Source organism: Mixophyes fleayi, chromosome 9 (genome assembly GCF_038048845.1).
Source record: "Mixophyes fleayi isolate aMixFle1 chromosome 9, aMixFle1.hap1, whole genome shotgun sequence".
Lineage (NCBI taxonomy): Eukaryota > Metazoa > Chordata > Amphibia > Anura > Limnodynastidae > Mixophyes > Mixophyes fleayi.
The window spans coordinates 61,542,948-61,563,849 of NC_134410.1; the positions used below are offsets into that span (position 1 = coordinate 61,542,948).

The 20,902-nt window shown below is 41.4% G+C and overlaps 1 protein-coding gene across 3 annotated transcripts in view; it reads right to left on the bottom strand.

The window, feature by feature from the left end:
* LOC142100695 (actin-binding protein WASF3-like) overlaps positions 1 to 20,902 on the bottom strand; it is a 133,845-nt gene that overhangs the window by 44,225 nt on the left and 68,718 nt on the right. For all 3 annotated transcript variants that reach the window (XM_075184424.1, XM_075184425.1, XM_075184423.1), the window contains exons 2-3: positions 4,362 to 4,536; positions 3,306 to 3,440 (exon numbers count right to left, since the gene is read on the bottom strand). In XM_075184424.1, the coding sequence (XP_075040525.1) occupies positions 3,306 to 3,440; positions 4,362 to 4,494 (268 nt within the window). In that variant the 5' untranslated portion in view covers positions 4,495 to 4,536. The remainder of the gene's footprint in view (positions 1 to 3,305; positions 3,441 to 4,361; positions 4,537 to 20,902) is intronic.

Consider the following 20,902-nt stretch of genomic DNA (forward strand, 5'->3'; position numbering starts at 1 on the left):
TTGAAAACGTGCAAGGTGTTGCTAATGTTCAGTGACTACTTAATTGTACATACCACCAGCAGCAAAAGTTGTCATACATTCCCACTGATCCCTCCAAGGTACACAATCGGGAAATGGTAGTGTTAAAAATATAATTCACTAAGGGGTAAATGTATCAGGCTGCGGGTTTGAAAAGGGGGAGATGTTGCCTATAGCAAGCAATCAGATTCTAGGGCCTGATTCATTAAGGATCTTAAATGAAGAGGTATCTTATTTCAGTCTCCTGGACAAATCCATGTTACAATGCAAGGGGTGCAAACTAGTGTTCTGTTTTGCACATAAGTTAAATACTGACAGTTTTTTTCATGTAGCACACAAATATCAACTTTCAATTTGGAATGACCTCCCTCGCTCCATCCGTCTCGCTCCCAATCTGTGCTCCTTCAAACGGGCACTCAAAACTCACCTGTTCCTGAAAGCCTACCTACCATCCACTTAGCCCCTCATCCACTCTGCTTGTTCTCCCTCCTCTCCCCTGGTCCCTTTTTCTCCATTGCATCACTGCCTCCCTTCGTGCCTGTTTTGTCCACCCTCCCTTAGGATGTAAGCTCGTATGAGCAGGGCCCCTCTCCCCTCCTGTCTTCATACCGACTCTTCTGCTCCGCCCTCACTCCATATGTCTGCCCGGAGTTTCCGAAGCATTGGTACTTAGTGTTTATTGTTCTGTGATGTTTTTCCCTGTATGGTCTACTGTTCGTATTATGTAAGGCGCTGCGAAAACCCTGCGGCGCCCAACAAATAAATGATAATATTAATAATAATAATTTCAGTGTACAAATAAGCTATCAAGTATTTGTGTGCTAAATGAAAAAACAGTCAGTATTTAACTTATGTGCAAAACAGAACACTAGTTTGCACCCCTTGCATTGTAACATGGTTTTGTCCAGGAGACTGAAATAAGATACCTCTTCATTTAAGATCCTTAATGAATCAGGCCCCTAGTTATCATTTATTTAGGACATTCTACAAAATGACAGCTAGAATCTGATTGGTTGCTATAGGCAACATCTCCAATTTTTCAAACCCACAGCTTGATATATTTACCCCTAAGAATGATTGAGTGAATGCAACACTTCAATGTGGTGTTCTAATTAGATTTACTTTTCAACTATTTCCTTTCCAGATTGTTCAGTTTAGAAAGAACATTGGCTCTCCCTTATACACACGGGTGTGATACGTTAAAGCGAGCATGATAAAGCCAATACTACTTACCCCGACGGGGATTACCCGACCATGAGTTTTCCAACATACTTGTCAAGTTGAATGTTTATTATAGAGATTTTGATGAATTTGCAATGAATTATCCCTTTAAGAGCACAGATAATACTGTCGGCTTTAAAAGTAATGTCATTTAAAGCCACCGCCCTGTGAGCTCATCGCAATTCTTCAAAATCACTATAATAAACATTCGGATTGACAAGTATGTAGGAAAAGTAACGTTCGGGTAATCCCTGTCGGGGTAAGTGGTATCGGGTTGGTGGCAGTCGCTGAAATGACTACCACCGATACACACAGGGCCTCATTTACAAAGCACAAAATATCATGTACAGTGCAAAGTCCCCTATGGTGTGCTCCTATAATCGCGTATATGCGTCTAGGTTTACGGTAAACCGTATAGTTTATGGAGCAATACTGCATTGTTTGCACTAGCCGGCGGAAGGATTAGGGCAGAATGAGGATTTCCTTGGTAAGTAGGAGCATTGGTTCATCTAGTTTTGTGGACCTGTGTGAACACAAGATTTTATTTTCACGTGAGATAAAAGGATGTAGACAATGCATTTTAGTGGCGCTCCTTGCTGTTCAGAAGGTCACATAGTCTTTTCCATTCCGTTTAAAGGGCTTGACTTTCACACCAACTAAGACGTGGAGTAGATATGGTAGCAACCTATACATTTTCTGTGATGCCTTAATGTTCACTTTTCTGAATGTTAAAATAAGCTTCAGACATGATTAACGTAAGCCATAAATGAGGTTAGACTAAGTAGTATTTTAGGAAAAGAAGTGGAAATGAAAAGGTTGGTTCTAGCATGGATGGACATGATATGAAGTCTACAGTTTTTCACACGTCTCTTGAAATTTTTTACATCTCCGCAAAGCTAAGCTTACTTCTAGGCATATACCTTGACATGCATTGTGCAGGCCATCTAGGCATACTGATGCAAAGCCAAGTGGGCTTCCACTGTATTTCCTCAGCAGTGTCAATGTGAAGATAAGTACAAATTCCATAAATGTTTGTTATACAGTGTTGTTTGAATTCATTTTTCATCTTTCATGGGGGAAAATTATAAATGCCTGCAGGAACCTTTATATAAGTACAGTTTTGTACCCATTAGAGTCAAAATCCTTAATTTGAGATGTGTTTCAAACTCAAGTTAAGCACATGTAAATCTATGTGAAAAGAAAAGTTATTGTACCATACATATTTCAGTTTTATATGTGTTTATCTGGTGATGAGCTATGGTGCTCTATTTTTAATCCTTTTTATTCTTTTTCAGTTCATCTGAGGTCAACATAGATCAAAACTTCATTCAACTTAATGGGAGCACATTATAGATGCAGTAGAATGCAGTGAGATGCTTTTAGCAAGCATTTACACATACATTTCCGAATGTATTTGGCTTGAACAAGATAATGACTTCCTGTTTTATCAAAGAAACATTTAAGTAACAGAGATTAAATACACTGACAAATACATCTAAATGCATATCAAAGGCATAAATGATCCCAATATGGTTTATATCATACTTGATAACTCTCCTGGTATTTTTGGAAGGTTCCAGAATTTTGGGGAGTCCTCCCAGAGACCTGGAAGAGCAGGCATCCTCTTAGGTCCTGGTTAAGGCTGGGCTTAATGACGTGATTTTTGCCATTAAGCCCTGCCCCCACTATGGAATGCCGAGAATTTGGGTATTTCATAATAGGTGGTGGGGGAGGGGGCACATTAACGCGATTGCGTCATCACCATGCCCCCTGCTGCACTTGTCACCCGACCTCCTCTCTGGGATCTCCCACGGGGGAGGTTTTAAAAGTCAGCAAGTATGATTTTTAAGAATCTTGAGTTTTAACATGTCAAAAATGCATTTGTCTATCTGCTATGCTTTTTCAGATAAGAAGCCTGGTGATATTCACATGAACAAGGACACTGAACATCTGCAATGATTATAAATCAATGTAAACATAGGTTTTATGTATAGGTGATTCAACCTGAATCATGCCAGACATAAGTACATAATAAACTATGATAAGGTTAAAGTATGACTGATTACCTTCCTCCACAGTGGAGTCCAACTGAGTTACTTTGATGACAAGTAAGTCCACTCTTTCCTGTAGGGAATTCATCCGCATGTAGAAACTGTTTGCTTCATTAAACAGCTCTCCAAAGATGTCCTCTGCATGTCGACCTATGTCATGGGCAGTGCAAATATTAAAGCTGATTTACTTGTGCTCTATCAATGTACTGGGAAGCATTTTAGCCTACTTTCCATCTCTCATTTGTAGTATGCACAGACACTTCAAGTGTCAATATCAGTAATTACACTGATATTATCTACATTATCATTGTCACACCTTGCTGTGCAAGATACATATTTCTAAATGAGTTAAAGGAAAAAATATATTAGTAGACCATATGTTATTCAAGTACCTATCAGTGACATTTCCTCAGTTCTTCCAATCTAGAGTATTGAATCCAAGTGGTGATGATGATGATGATAAACACTCATGTGCAAGATACAACCATCCAATCGGTTGCACACACTATACCAGCACAACAATTCAATATTTTTGTCTGCAATGGCCAATTCTATAAAAGAAGTCGCTCTGGACATGGAGCCAATGGTTTTACTTGATGGGAGAAGGTGGGTTCCCTACAGGGACGGATCTAGAAAACTGGTGTACCTGGGGCGATTTAGGGGGGTGATTTAGGCCCCGCCCCTTTCTAACATCTTAGGCTGCCGACGGCTGCATACTATGTGCAGGTCCGTCCAGCCGTGACAGGCAGGGACAGTGTGCTGCCCGGGCTGCTCTGACTGTCACGGCTGGACGGACCTGCACATTCTGTGCAGCCGTCGGCAGCAAGTGTCTGCTAGGGGGGGCGATCGCCCCAACCGCCCCCCCCCCCCCCCCCTGGATCCGCCACTGGTTCCCTAGAAGTTGTACACTTTGGGTAGAGTTCTTTAATAAGCCTAAACTATATTCAACAAATATAAGACTATAATAAATACCTGTACATAAAATGCCTAGTCTGTCAGACTTTGGAGAATCAATGCTGTGGATTACTCAGTATCTGTATTATCATTAGAATGGAATATTACTTCACTTACTTAGGCTCCCCAGCTGTTTGATGATGGCTGCCAGGGTACTGTTGGTGACACACTCCAGCTCACTGGTGACTCCATCTGGCACTATTCCTCGGCATAAATGCCGTGGTTCAATGTTTCGCTTAACCAAAGGCATTTTTTTCTGTTGGGCTCAACTGTGATGAACATCAAAAGGCAACTGAAACGACAGTAAAAGGATACCTGAGTTTTTCCACCACGTGTAATGGCAAATAAATAACAATACCAGTGGTTTTTATCATTTAATTCAAGAAGAGAGTTACAGAATAAATGATTGACAGTATACTAAACAATGATTAAAAACCTAAAAACATTAGTACCTTATATCCCTCATGTTGAGCAATGATGAGGGCAACGTCTGCACAAAAGTGCACTGGAGCATAGTACCCATCATTAGGACATGCTTAAAAAACCTTCCTTGACATTATCCTGTTAAATTTTCTCATCCTCTCTGTCTTCCCTTAAATAAAAGTTTCTGAATATACAGGGCCGTCTTTCTGACTGTGCACGATGGGCAGGTGCCCTGGGGCCCAGCGAACAAGGGGGACTCCTGTAAAAAAAGAAAAAAACTTACCTTTTGCGGTCACCTGACCGTTCGCAGTGAATGTCCGGCGACATTCACTGCGAGCGCAGCACAGAGGTGCGCAGGACAGTGACGAAGAAGAGAAGGGGATCGGACTCAGAGAACAAGGCGATTAAGGGGGATTTGGAAAAGAAAAAATTATATATATATATATATATATATATATATATATATAGGGACCCGGTGCACTGCTTTGCCCGAAGGCCCTTAATGTTGTTAAGATGGCCCTGTGTATATATAATATTCACAAGTATGTATTTAGAGATTTCAGTAGCAGTGCTGGAAGCATTTTTCTTTTGCACACAAGACGTTTGAGTAACGTGATGTGTCAAATTTTATTTATTAAAATTTTTAGGACTTTGTAGGACACTACAGGGAGCTTCTGAGCACATACATGGCTGGTAACAGAGCTTGCACTCAGCTGCACAGCATGTGTAAATATAAATAACATACATCTATATTGCAAAACTGCTGGAACATTTGCATATACATTTGTTAAGTGATTGACACACACACACACACCTCTATAAAGATCTTTATGTAAATTTCTTTATAGGTCTACACTGGTGTGTTTGGGGAGAATTACAAGAGCCTTAAATCTCCCAAACTAAAACCCATTCCAACAGAATATTATTGTACAATATGATTATTGTTACAATATGAAACCCTCAAAATATTATTGTACAATATGATTATTGATAAAATATGATTGTAGAATAGGATTATTACATGATGCTAGGCACTAGTCATATACACCATACTTGCATAAACACACATTAAAAATGCAACGCAGCATTGAATAAGACCATGGCAGTATCAAGACTGGACTCCAAGGTACATAGTTAAAAAGGCATCTTTATTTTATCAAAGCAATTGCTGGGATATGTTTTATTGTCTCTATTATCATATAATTTATAAAGGCAATATTTTAATGATGAAGTCTTACAGCACACAGATGGAAGAAAGAACAATACGTGAATGTGGTTATTGAGTTTCTCCCAAAGATTAATACATTCTGGCAGTTATGACTTGTTATAGAAAAAGGGAACTTTCAGTAACTACTAGAGATGCTCAGGCTCGGTTTTCTGAAAACCGAGCCCATTCGAACTTAAGGGACCCAAGTAGGCTCACGAGGCGGCTTGTTACTTTTGCGTGTCCTCGGATCTGAATCGAGGCAAAACATCATTGTTGTGTTGTTGGATCTTGCGGGTTTTGGATTACATAAGTACCTTCCAGGACATCCAGCGCCATTGCTCACAAAGAAACAGGGGTAGCAGTTTTCTTGTCACTCTCCACTCTCCAGTGACATTGCTCAGTGACATTGCTCACACAGAAACAGGGGTAGTAGTGTTCTTGTCACTCTCCAGTCTCCAGTGACATTACTCAGTGCCATTGCTCATACAGAAACTGGGGTAGCAGTGCTCTTGTCACTCTCCAGTCTCCAGTGACATTGCTCAGTGCCATTGCTCATACAGAAACAGGAGGGGGAGCAGTGTTCTTGTCACTTGACAAAATTTGATTGGAAATGATTGGAAATTAATGTTATTGGGGTTAATAATAATGTAGGGATAAAAAAGAGCCACATTATGTGATTTTAGAAAAAAAATAGGGATTTTAGAAAGAAACCAAAACACGTGAGGGTAGTTGTGCCAAAACACAAAGTTAATCCAGATCCAAAACCAAAACACGGGGGTCAGTGAACATCTCAAGTAACTGCACAGTTTTTTATTATTTTTAAACTTTTATTTCTTAAAAACATGATCCATGCTTTATCCATAGTTGCCTACTCTCTCGGAATGTCTGGGAGACACCCGAATTTTTGGGAGTTCTCCTGGACTCCCAGGAAAGCAGTGCAACCTACCACAGCCTGCCCTCTTTGGTGATGTGGATGGGGGCGGGGCTAACCACGGCGTCCTGGCCTAACAATGCAATTTGCATGACCACGCCCCCAGGACGGAGACCCTCCTGAACATCTTGCTGCCAAAGTTGGCAAGTATGGCTTTATCATTTCCCCCATTTTGAGCCTTTTTGCTTTAACATCATCTTATATTTCAATACTCATTAAACCATTTACATGTTTTTTACTTTCCTGATTTCTTTCCAAAAGTTTAGAGTACATAAACATCACCCTTTTATGTAAAAAAAAGGAGGATCAGCATCCTCAGTTAAGGATTTACCTGTGCAACAAATATAATAGTTAAATAAGTAAATCAGTACAAGAACACAAACAAAAATAAGGATACCTTAAAATAATGTACCCAACAAAATAAATCATCTTCAAGAATAACTTTGATGTAACTCCTCAGCTTTCTTTCTTATATTTATAGGATGACTAAATGATTCTTGGGAATTATTTCAATATCTATAGGTGCATTATTGTATGCCTTTAAAACACACTTACCACCTTTATTATTATTATTATTATTAATATTTATTTATAAGGCGCTACAAGGCATCCGCAGCGCCGTACAGAGACAAACAAAATCACAATACAATGGGAGACAGCACAGTACAGTAAACACAGCAACTCAGTACGCTCAATGCACAGCTAGAGAGGGCGGGGAAGGGGGAGGGAGGATCCGAAAACGACGGGGCCCAAGAAGGGGGGCGCGGAAGACAGGGAGACCCCCAGGGGGGAGGAGGGAGCAAAAGTGGACGTGGGGTGGAGGACCTTTCAGGAGGAGGGCTAAGTAGCTGGAGAGCAGAGTTAGAAGTGGTGGAAACAGGAGGAGAGATGGCCCTGCTCAGAGGAGCGTACAATCTAAGGGGAGGGGTGGACAGACAGAGAGATGCAGGGGAGAGAGGGAGAGTAGGGGGACAGAGGCAGAAGATAAGGTAGGAAGTTAAGTGGGAGACAGAAAGGCTTTAAGAAAAAGGTGGGTTTTTAGGGCCCGTTTGAAGCTGGACAGATTAGGGGAAGTTCTGATGGAGGGAGGGAGCTTGTTCCAGTGGAGGGGGGCAGCGCGGGCGAAGTCTTGGATACGCGCGTGGGAGGAGGTTATAAGGGGGGAAGAGAGGCGACGGTCAGAGGCAGAACGGAGAGGGCGGGATGGAGCATGAATAGAGAGGAGGGTGGAGATGTAGGGCGCAGTGTAGTTGGCGAGGGCCTTGTAGGTGAGTGTGAGGAGCTTAAAGAGGATTTTGAAGGGGAATGGGAGCCAGTGAAGGGCTAGGTAGAGGGGGGAGACAAAAGAGGAGCGGCGAGAGAGGAAAATAAGCCTAGCTGCAGCGTTAAGGACGGATCGAAGGGGATCGAGATGAGAGTGGGGGAGGCCAGTGAGGAGGAGGTTGCAGTAGTCCAGGCGGGAGATGATCAGAGAGTGGATAAGGCATTTGGTGGCATCTTGGGAGAGGAAGGGCCGGATGCGAGCAATGTTGCGCAGCTGGAAGCGGCAGGATTTAGCAAGAGAGAGGATGTGGGGGCCAAAGGAGAGAGAGGAGTCGAGGATGACACCAAGGCAGCGAAGTTGGGGGACAGGGGAGATAGAGGTGTTGTCGACAGTGATGGAGAGGTCAGAAGGGGATGGGGTATGAGAGGGAGGAAAAACTATGAGCTCAGTTTTGGCAAGGTTAAGTTTGAGGAATCGAGAGGACATCCAGGAGGAGATGGCAGAGAGGCAGGCGGACACCCTAGAGAGGAGGGAGGGAGAGAGATCAGGAGAGGAGAGGTATAGTTGAGTGTCGTCAGCGTAAAGGTGGTAGCTGAAGCCGAAGGAGCTGATGAGTTCACCCAGGGAGGAGGTGTATAGAGAGAAGAGTAAGGGTCCCAGAACAGAGCCCTGAGGGACCCCGACTGGAAGGGTGGATGGGGGGGAGAGAGACCCAGAGGTGGTGACAGAGAAGGAACGGTGAGTAAGGTAAGAGGTGAACCAGGACAGGACTGGGCCGGAGAGGCCGAAAGACTGGAGGGTGTGAAGGAGGAGGGGGTGGTCAACGGTGTCAAAGGCTGCAGAGAGGTCAAGGAGGATGAGAAGGGAGAAGTGGCCCCTGGCTTTTGCAGAGAGGAGGTCATTGGTGACTTTAGCCAGGGCAGTTTCAGTGGAGTGGAGGGGGCGGAAACCAGACTGGAGAGGATCAAGGAGGGAGTATTCAGAAAGGTAGGAGGTGAGACGGCTGCAGACGAGCCTCTCAAGAATTTTGGAGGCAAAAGGGAGAAGAGATATGGGGCGATAGTTCGAGAGAGAAGTGGGGTCGAGATTAGGTTTCTTAAGAATAAAAAACCTTTACTAATCAGAATAAAATCTAAAGCCATTCTGTTTTACAAAACTATAGTTTTAATTGCAAGTGTCACAACCAGCACTCACCTGAGAATGAGTGAATCATGTGTGACAAAGGATTAATCACAGCAAACCCACTGTAATGGAATAAATTATGGTACAAATATATGTTGGATAAAACAATGTTGATGTATAAAATCTGTATGGTCAAATGATTTTCTGTATTCTGTTCAATGGGTTAAAATCTTTTTAGTATGTTATACCCCACAATAGGGCATCTATTCATAGGATGTTGAAATAGTTAGCAGCTGTCATGCTATATAGAGAGAAGAGTGTAAGAGGTCACATATGCCCTTTGACCTGCTTAGGCATAGAAATCTATGTACTATGATGAGGTTGTAGAGAATATATATATAACCAACTTTGTCCTTATGAGGTATATTCTTTAGTATGTGAAGTGATTAGTGACGTATGTAAAAGGGATGGTGTTACTTCTATATAACCTGTGTCTTACATAGAGAAGATTGCCTGTTTCATGTTGAATACAAGCCATTGCATATACAATTTGTAAGAATAAAGATAACCTTTGCTTTTTCAAATACTTATATTTTTTTGGAATCATTTATGCGTTAACACCCACCTGGTCTAGCAATAATTACAATCCCCTTTTTATATCACACATTCACTATTCGGTTACTCTCTGATCTTGAGTTATAATCAAAACTTAAATAATTCAGAGTTATCAATAACCAAATAATAACCTGTAATTCAGTTATGTAGCATTATAAAAGACCAAGTTTAACTAGTAATAGGTCTTCATCTACTTTGCATTCTGCTTGCCACTCAGATCTCCTTTGCAGCTCAGGTGTGTCTCTGAGTGCTGATTGGAAGGTTGCACTTTATAAGCTCTTATCTGCACTGCAGTCATTGCCACTGATAATGTTACACACTAGCTTCATGGAACCTAGATCTGTGTCCTGTGAGCTTCTAACCTTGCATCATGAAAATTCTGGCTCTGCATTCAGCAGTCTCCTGATACTTGTCTTGCAACTTATAGTCTGCTGCTTCCTGATATCTGACTCTGTACGCTATTCTTACACCTCTACACAGTATCATCAGGCACAGACTGTGGTAATTATCATTGTTCACTCTGCGGCGCATTGCCTCAAAGATTGTTCTATTCATGATAATGACTCTGTGGGTGTCACTGACTGATATTGGTGCAACTAAACATGGAGGCATGGAGTCTAACGCACCCCCGGTATTCACCAGTGACCCCCGCAAGGAGTTATGGACTTGGCTGTGTGAGGTGCGCAGGTCGCAGTTCTCCAAGTTAGTTATCAGTGCAGTGGATAGAGAACAGAAATGGTCATGCAGTCCGGGTCGGATATCAAACGATAGTGTGGTACACAAGGAAGGTCCAGAGGAATGGTCAGAGGTGAGCCAGAGGTCAGAATCCAGATGAGCAAGTAGTTCCAAATCGCAGGACAGGAGAATACTCAGGAACAAGCCATGAGTCAGAACCAAAACAAACAAATAGCAGGAACAGGGAACTGAAGACAGGAACGCTGGAGCTGGTGAACCAATACTCTGGCATCAGAATGAGGTAAGGAGGAGCCTTATCTGAGAGTAAGTGGCCCCTGATTGGAAGAGCGAGATTCCGGCAGTCAGATACACCTGACTACCGACATATAGGAGCGAGAAGCGCTATGTTGCCTGGCAACGGGATGCCAACTCCCGTTGCCAGGCAAATTTAAATGTATCAAGGGTAAATGTATCAAGCTGCGGGTTTGAAAAAGTGGAGATGTTGCCTATAGCAACCAATCAGATTCTAGCTATTGAGAAATGTGATTTTGCTAAGCTGACGCCATTTTGTTGCCTTATAGCCATTTTGTTCTGTATAGCTTAAAGACAGATTAGATGCACCTGTTTTGTAGGAGTAATTCATTATTTGCAAGGCTATGCTTATAACCTTGGTCATAGCAGACAGGAGATAAACCAACCCCCCTGGAAAGTTTTCCTGCGTGATAATGAGAGAATATAGTAACATCTGTGTAAAGGGAGCATGTGTGGTTAAAACCTTTTGGGGCGTAGTTTTCTGATATACGTGATTTTTGCTATATAGATAGGGACTTGTAACTAATAAAGCAGAGTTTATTGTACACTCAAACCATGCAGTGTATTTAATTCTCTCCAGCTGATGAGCTCATAACTGATAGACTGACACTTACAGGTGAACAATCTGAAATAGATTTGACACTATCATTTATTTAGTACCTTCTACAAAATGACAACTAAAATATGATTGACTGCTATAGGCAACATCTCCACTTTTTCAAACCCCACAGCTTGATACATTTACCCCCAGGAGAGGATAGATTAATCGTCCGCATAGAGATGATACTGAAATCCAAAGGAGCTTATTAGTTTTTCAAGAGAAGTGGAATATATACAGAAGAGTAGAGGACCAAGGACTGAGCCTTGTTGTACTCCAACTTATAAAGCAAGCTGAGCAGAGGTGGACAGAGAAACCAATTCTGAAAGAGTAATTAGATAGGTAGAATCAGGGGCATATGAACGAAAATTTTCATGGGGGGACAAAAGACCAACACTACCAAGAACTAAAATAGTACATGGAGCCCCTTTTTCTTATGTTTGGTATTTTGTTTTCCGACAGTTGTAAAAGTGACTGTAGATGTACAAAGACTCCCAATCATATGGTCATTTTTGTCAGTGTTTCCGGGGTTGGCCCAAAAATTTATTTAGTTGTTCAACATCAATACAGGTTATTTATTAAATGTTTATGAACGCAACACGTAGAGTTTTTTTAAACAAACAAATCAATCAATCTGTATTAAATCTATACTAAGGAAATCTATATTAAAGAACATTTGGTAGTTTTACTAAGACAATCGTTTGGTGTTTGAAGCCTGTGCACAGCCTGATGAAAGATTGGAAGTATGTTTGTTTTACAATGGCCATAGCATCACGATATGAGTGGTAGATAGCAGTATATGGGAGGAAATCATTAAGAGATTTATGCCAGTGACATTCTGTTTTGCGAGAAAGATTTTGAGGATTTCATGTTGCTTTATTGTGTCAAGGCTGACATCAAAGTTGACAAGGAGTGTAAAGAGTTACTGGAGCCACTTGATCAAGGGCTGTTGCTAGAGTTTTCTACATTCTCCTCCCCTACAAGGGGAGGAGAATGTAGAAAATAGGGAGGAAAGGGGTTGGATAGTGGTGGAAAAAGATTACTATAGTTAAGATTTCTGGGGTTTGAGGAGGATTGGTAGAGTTTGACAGCAGAGAGGTTAAATTACTGGGGGTGAGCATGTAGCTGATCAGGTGATGATCTGGTGAAAAAAGTGTTAAGGAAAATCAGAAACTGAGCATAGTCTAGAGAAAACAAGATCAAGGCAGTGGCCATACCAGGGAGTAGATGATTTAACCCACTGTGAAAGGCTGAGGGAGGAGGTTAGAGAGTGTAATTTGGAAGCAGCATTGGAACGTGGATTAGCAATAGGGAGATTGAAATCACCCATGATGATGGTGGGGATGTAGGAAGATAAGAAGTGAGGGAGCCATGCAGATAAACGCTCAAAAAATTGTTGGTGTGGTCAAAAGAGGCGATAGATCAAACCAACACACATAGAGAATGGATTAAAAATCAGTTGATATATCACTAGTCAATAGAAACAGAGAGAGAGAAAGATAGGTAAGAGAATTGTAAGAAGTATGACCTTTTATTTTCTGTCCACAAGGTGAGGATGTTCCGGTTAGTGAATATAAATAAGAAAATAAAAGTTCATGAGTGTAAACTGGAGGCAAGTGGAATAGTGAGGGGGCAATGTGGACACTGGTGTGTGTTGCAGGGAGGGTGAAGGATAAGTTCTAATGATAATGCCATGAAGCAATAATAAGAAAAGCAATTTATTAAACATTGGTATTTAAGAATAAGGGGCAAGAATCTGAGGCAAAAAAAAAACCAAAACACCTAGTTACAATGTCCAGTGTAGTTATAGAAGAAGTGCAGAGTCAGGCTGTAGTAGCAGAACACCCACTTCATGTAGGAAACCCCAAACACCAGTGATGGAACTACCACTGGTACGCCCGATGCCACGCACCAGGGCCCATAGAGATACTTTGTGCTCTCAGTGGTGCGTTACATGAGTCCCAAGCACGGGACAACCATGCTTCTGTTATGTGGGGGATGGAGCTCATCACTATATTAACATAAAAACAATTTGAAGTGGGATAAATCTTTTAGACAATGAATGTAAGCTTTCACAAGCAGGGTCCTCTCCACCCTATGTGTCTTTTCTGTCGGTCTACCATATTTGCCCCTTTCATACCCTAGTTATATGATACATACCTCCCAACACTCCAGATTTTGGCAGGACATCCTGATTTGGGTCCCGAAAAAGGGATTTACCTAAATATGTTCATTTATGGGCGGTGTTGGGATGGAACAGAAGCGGCTGCTACTTTGTCCTGATTTCTAGATTCTAAGTATTGGGAGGTATGTGATGCACTTTATAGTGGTGTTATGCTTTCTGCCTGCACCACTTATTGCTATGTTGTGTTTTGAATCCTGTTTTTACTATGATAGCTGCTCACATTCCTGTACTTGTTATTACGCTTAATTGAGCTTATGCATTATCTATGTTTATGTTTTATTCTTGTATTGTTATTACCCTACCTGTGTTTATATTTTATTTACTGGACTCTTGTACTTTTACTGCATGTTACTGTGAAATCTGTAGCACCATATAAATAAACGATAATCGATTTGTAGCAGGCATTAATGCAACCTTAAACTTAATATGAAAAAAATAAAACAAAATACTTAAAGTAATTCTATCTCCATTTTTAAAAGGCTCCTGTTAGGTGAACTTTTAACAAACAGATTGACAATTTGGTAAACCCAGTGGCCCAGAACGCTGTAAACAGTCCACTTAGTAAAGGGAGTATCTGGTTACATTCTAGAACAATGCTACAGATGGCTCTTAAATTCTTACATGTTGATTTGTTCTCCTAAACATACCACTGCCAGTTTTTATATGTGCCGACACCACTTCTTTCTGTAGGATTTATTATTTTACAGTTTCAGCTGTCATTGTGTGTACTCTTTATGAGTACATTATATGGACCAATACTCCGAGTGTCCTCTAGATGGTACTATGACAACAGAAATTCATTGGTAATGGAATTTTAGTATTTCAAATAAAATATGAAGAATAATTTATCTAAAAGAGTAGATTCAAGTTGCCCTGGTAAAGAAAGCATTTTTGGCAAATATTAATCATCGAACCAGTACGGTATGGAGATTCTAATGTGTTATGCAATCCAGTTCTTACAAGAAAAAGTCTGGCTGTAAACAATGGTCTGTTAATAGAAATAGGACCAAGCAAACCTTTAATTTATTAATGCCAAGTTCATTTATATTTTTACATATATTTCATATATATTTCTCTTTTAGCATTCAGCAGCATATGATAATGACATTGTTAATATAATGGCATTGTTTGCAATCTACTGTATTAAACTGTGCAAATTTTATGTAGGGAAATTATTGGTAATTTGAGGGGGCGTATAAAATACTACAGGTGCACAATGGGGTCAGGATTTGTTTAATTTTAAACCACACATGTAAAACTAACATTGTAGTTTGGCCTTATTTAACTATTGTAAATTATAACTAACATGTTGCTACATAATAAGGAAATATACTATAACCTTGCAGTCCTACACAATGACATTCACAAATTGCAATTTTTATAGCAATTTCTAATCTATGATACACTTATTCCCTAAGTACAAATCCCTTATGTTACTTAATATGAGTCCAACAATATTTGACTGCTTTCCTGTATATTGCAGAGAGGAGTTGGGTGTAGCCCAAAGCATTTCTTGCTAAATATGCTGGTATTTGGCTTATGTTGTGAACTGAAGCCTTACACCATCTGCAGACATAGAGGTTACACATGCATGCTTGCCAGTGACAGACAACATTTCAAAAACTTATTTCACTGTCTACCCAACATAATGCTTATCAATGTTATAAAATGTGCTTATAATAATACATTGTATTATTGCATGTCATGTTCAGTGTGTAACTACAAAATAATAAAATAAAAATATTTATATGAATATATGTAAATGTTTGACTTCTAACAATAATAAATTGGTGGTTAACATGTAAACCCATTGAGGGCAGGCAGAGCTACAGCAGGCACCCTACTATCGGCTTCAGCAGGCACCCTGCTATGGGCTACAGCAGGCACCCTGCTATGGGCTACAGCAGGCACCCTACTATCGGCTTCAGCAGGCACCCTGCTATGGGCTACAGCAGGCACCCTGCTATGGGCTACAGCAGGCATCCTGCTATGGGCTACAGCAGGCATCCCGCTATGGGCTACAGCAGGCATCCCGCTATGGGCTACAGCAGGCACCCTGCTATGGGCTACAGCAAGCACCCTACTTTGGGCTACAGCAGGCACCCTGCTATGGGCTACAGCTGGCACCCTGCTATGGGCTACAGCAGGCACCCTGCTATGGGCTACAGCAGGCACCCTGCTATGGGCTACAGCAGGCACCCTGCTATGGGCTACAGCAGGCACCCTACTATGGGCTACAGCAGGCACCCTACTATGGGCTACAGCAAGCACCCTGCTATGGGCTACAGCAAGCACCCTGCTATAGGCTTCAGCGGGCACCCTGCTATGGGCTACAGCAGGCATCCTGCTATGGGCTACAGCAGGCATCCTGCTATGGGCTACAGCTACAGCAGGCATCCTGCTATGGGCTACAGCAGGGATCCTGCTATGGGTTACAGCAGGCACCCTGCTATGGGCTACAGCTGGCACCCTGCTATGGGCTACAGCTGGCACCCTGCTATGGGCTACAGCAGGCACCCTACTATGGGCTACAGCAGGCACCCTACTATGGGCTACAGCAAGCACCCTGTTATGGGCTACAGCAAGCACCCTGCTATGGGCTACAGCAAGCACCCTGCTATGGGCTACAGCAAGCACCCTGCTATGGGCTACAGCAAGCACCTTGCTATGGGCTACAGCAGGCACCCTTCTATGGGCTACAGCAGGCACCCTTCTATGGGCTACAGCAGGCATCCTGCTATGGGCTACAGCAGGCATCCTGCTATGGGCTACAGCAGGCACCCTGCTATGGGCTACAGCAGGCACCCTGCTATGGGCTACAGCAGGATGGACAAAAGATTGTCCTTGTTACTCTAACAACTTCATAAGCTTTTTAAGAAGAGAAGTATTATTCGGCTGTGTTAGCCCTTTGAATGCTATTCTTGACATTGCATTATTTACTAATTACAACAATAAGTAGTTTTCACCCTATCACTTTAGTGAGCCTTTTTGGGCGTGCCAAAACTGCACAGGCTTGCTGAATGAAGCGCAAAAGAGTAAAGCCATTACACACCTACTTTTGTACAATAGCGCTTGGTTTGTCTGCGACCTAATAGTTGCTGGAGACCAGGTCCCTAAACTGATAATTCGACCAATGTGACAAAAAAGCTGCAAATACGCAAAACTGACATATGTAATTAAGCCAGCCCTGATATCCACAGCGGGATAACCCACTGACCGACCTAGTGCCACGTATGGGGCCTTGGGGCCTTTGGAGGCCCTGCCACCAGCTGGATATTCCAAACCCATTTTTTCTAATCCAATTCATCCCAAAATAGCCAATGAACATCCCAGCATCCCAGTAACGCTGGTACTACGTGTCCCGAGTTCCTCCAAACAACGTCAGCACACATCCCTCTCATTCTGAAATGTAAACTCTGACCTTCAACTGCCTCTCTGAGGTGGCTGCAAAGTGGGACCTCAGACCAAGCTGTGAGCACAGCAATGGGTATATGAAGATCGCCAAGGTTAAGTGGTATGGTGGAAAGGTGCAGAAAATGCCATGGGAAAGTAATTTTTTGCAGGGACAAACGGAGCAGGAAAGAGCCTTAGTCAGCCTGGGACACCACAGAGTCTTAATCTGGCTCTGCCAATATCAAATCACTTTCATAACTAATTTAAGCCATAAACAGACCAGCCAACATTGTGAAAAGCAAGATTAGGACACAATTAAGCCCTGCCCATGATCATCCCAAACCATATATAAATCCACCAAAGTCATGCCATCATTACTCAAACCACTTTCTGGGTCTGCTCGAAGAGGGACTGTTAGGAGGGGTATGCATAAATGAAGAAAAATGGTCAAGTATAGGTACAGAATAAATTGTATAGAGTAAAGGGGTAACCCACAAATGGTATTAGACATCAAGAAACATGCAACTCTAAGTGCAGACAGATTTCACTGGGATCGTCAGTGGTTGTACCCAAAAAGAAACATTACTGGTTTGCAGATTTTGAGTTCTATGTGTTATGTTATGAAGAGTACAATTGTGATACTATCATTCATACCATGGAATAGGCACGTGTTCTCTGTCTTTTTTCAAACAATATTTAGTCAATGAACCACATCCTAGCACATTTTACTGCATATTAATAAGGTTCATCTACATTTCAGGCCACATAGGGACATTTATTAAAAACATAAATGAACTTTACAGATATGCAATAATTTTTCAAGTTCACTGCATCTATGGATGAGTCCTACAAGTTGCTATTGATAATACAGACAGGGAATAAAAAAAAACAGAAATTTCCAAGATATAGGAACACTTTAGAGGATTTTATGATAATGTAAAAACATAAGGCAGTTTGGAGTTTCTTAATGACACGTAGTGATTGAAATAATGTGAAGTTCTGAGCACAGCACTTGCAAATGGTAGCGACACCTGGAGTAAACTCACAAACCATCAGAGGGTAGGAGGATACAATTAATCACGATCCGAAGGGAAGTCATCAACCATATTAGGAATCAAGAAATAGACAACTGCAGAATATCAGAAGGACTCCTCTACAAGTGGACCGGATGAAGAAAATGATAGATGGGTAAAAGAACTCGAATTTAACAATTTATTTTTCTTTCCTATTAAGTATCGATATCAGGAAGTTGTTCAGCTGTAGTAAATGATGACCGGAAGGAACACAGAAAGGCAGGACCAGGACAAAGATGACCTGAACAATATGCCTAAGATGATTGTACCTTACATGACGACATCTTACTTTGCGAAGAGGATGATATCATGAAGCCACATCAAAGAAGACAAACAAACAACAAAATATACACTAACTGAACAACTCTAGGGGGTAAATGTATTAAAGAGCGATTTTTGCAAATCACTGATATTCGGTGACTTTGACAGCTCAATTTAAAATGGCAATGTGTTTAAAGGCAAATTTTGCCTTAAAACACATTGCTGTTTTAAATTTAGCTGTCAAAGTCGCTGAATATCAGGGATTTGCAAAAATCGCTCCTTAATACATTTACCCCTAGTACTTTAACTTCATCTGCTGTGAAATAATTTAGGAGTATCATCATTTTCCTGTTATCAGTCAAAAAAGTAGAAGGCTTTCTCACAGAGGTGAGAATGAGAGGACCGATATAAACAAATAGATGTGTCCCTCTTGTTTCTCTCCCCTTGGTAACCCATACTTGCCAACTCTCCTGGAATGTCCGGGAGACTCCCAAAATCCTGGTTGGTCTCCCGGGAGAGCAATAATTCTCCTGATTCCCAGCCAGCTCTGCAAATTAAATACAAGGGACAGGGCTTAGTGACGCCATGTACGCGTCATTATGGCCCCACCCCCTGTTTTATTGTCAGAACAAGGTGATGATGGCTTTGGGGGTGGGACTAACAATGCAATTCTTTGAGCCCCGCCCCCGGACCTCCCGGGACACAAGTTGCCAATGTTGGCAACTATGTATTAACCTGCTAGATTGGACTGTAAAATTTGCATTGCCATAATTAATTCCAAACTGCTTGGTATTTACCCTATTGACCATCTTTTCTAACACACTCATATACTTTGAATACAAGCACTGGTATCACTGAGATGGGGTTGCATACCCATCAGTTTTACTGTAAGGTCAGACAACTGCCAGCAGAGGAATGAGGACACATCTCTCATCACCCACTGAGTGGTTAGACAGAGTTTTTGGAATCCAAAGCACATACAAATGACCACTACCTTCCACAGATATCTAACAAAAGTAGCCAACACAAAGCTTCTGCCCACTCTTTCTTCATAATGACCTGCTATACAGATCAGTAGTGGGAATCTCCCCCACTCTCTCTCATCCGTTCCCCCCAGCCTCTTCCATCCTTCCCCAAACCACATGGCTAAAGGAGTCTAGTCCAGAGACATACATGGTTGAGTAAAATTATATGGGGTAATACATATAGTGAAGTTATGAGGAGTGTTTGTGATATAACATATATGGATATAGCATATATTCTTCCCCCATTCCCCCAATAGTAAGGAGTCGTAAGATGCAACCAAATCTACCTATGGATGTATGCGCACACATTTTTTGAACGGAAATGCGTATTTTACATAATAAAGGACATACATAACACTCTATATAAAATCACACCTACAAAATCTGAATGGCTCACAAAATTATTCTTTATAAAATTTCCAAATTCAAGTCAGAGAAAAGTGTCCAAGCATACTAACAAAAAAAACACACATGAAAAAAAACTTTAGAAACACCAACAAGAAATAAAAATAAATCCAGCAGTTTAAATAAAGATAGGGACCATTCTTTAAAAAACAAATATTCCTGGAGAAATCAAGGACAGTTTTGAATTATCACTGTCTAGTTTTAGTTTTGTAGCAGAATGCAAACTGAGAGCAAAGACTGGAATTTGTAGTTGTAGAACAGCTGGAGAGCCACTGTTTTCCTGCCCCTGAAGCAGTCTACATTCTGTGGTCTTAACAACAAGGATCAGCAATGGTGTGAATATCTATGACTCCCATCCTATCAGCGTGATGTTATTACTATGATTGCAACAGATGGACACAATGTCTGCTACTACATAAACCCTGATTAAGCACTATAAGCTCCATACTCTACAAGACACTGAGGAAAAAAAACTGTTTATACAGCTTTTTCTCAGTACGATTTGACATTCTGTTAGCCGGGAAGCCGAACTTGCTTGAGAATCATTGCACAATATAAACAAACAACAGTAACACAAAAGGAACAATGTGAAGTTGAAATTTACCAAGCAGGGCCATTAAAAGATCATTAATTCTAAACTACAATGTATCCAAACTATTCTCAAGTTAATATTTTATTGGCCGCAGGGACCTGAGAATGGGACATGTAACCCATTGTATAGTGTTACATTTTTTTATTCAACCATGAATATATCCCTCTAAAACGGGACTGATTGGCTGGGCTGTATCTCATGGTTGAGCATGGACCAATGTACATAAAATGTTTTACTTTAATGACTAATCCTTATGATTAATGTTAGAAGGGTGATGGGTCTGTAGGACAAAGACTCTTCTTATCAACATAAGTTATGCACTGAACAAACAAAACTACTGTCTTACTGGGGCTAAAACTAGCACCAGAGTGCGGTACATTGCATTCTTATCTCCCTCCAGCACAAACAAGGAGCAGATAGGGAAAAAAAAGTCAAAGCAGCACAGACTGGCTGCAGCCAAGATGATGGAGTCATCACCCTATTCAGATAAGCACAGCATGATCATAGATGAACATGAGGGTGAACAGCACGGGGATAATCGTTATCCCCAGACAATGACCAAGATGTTACTGACAGA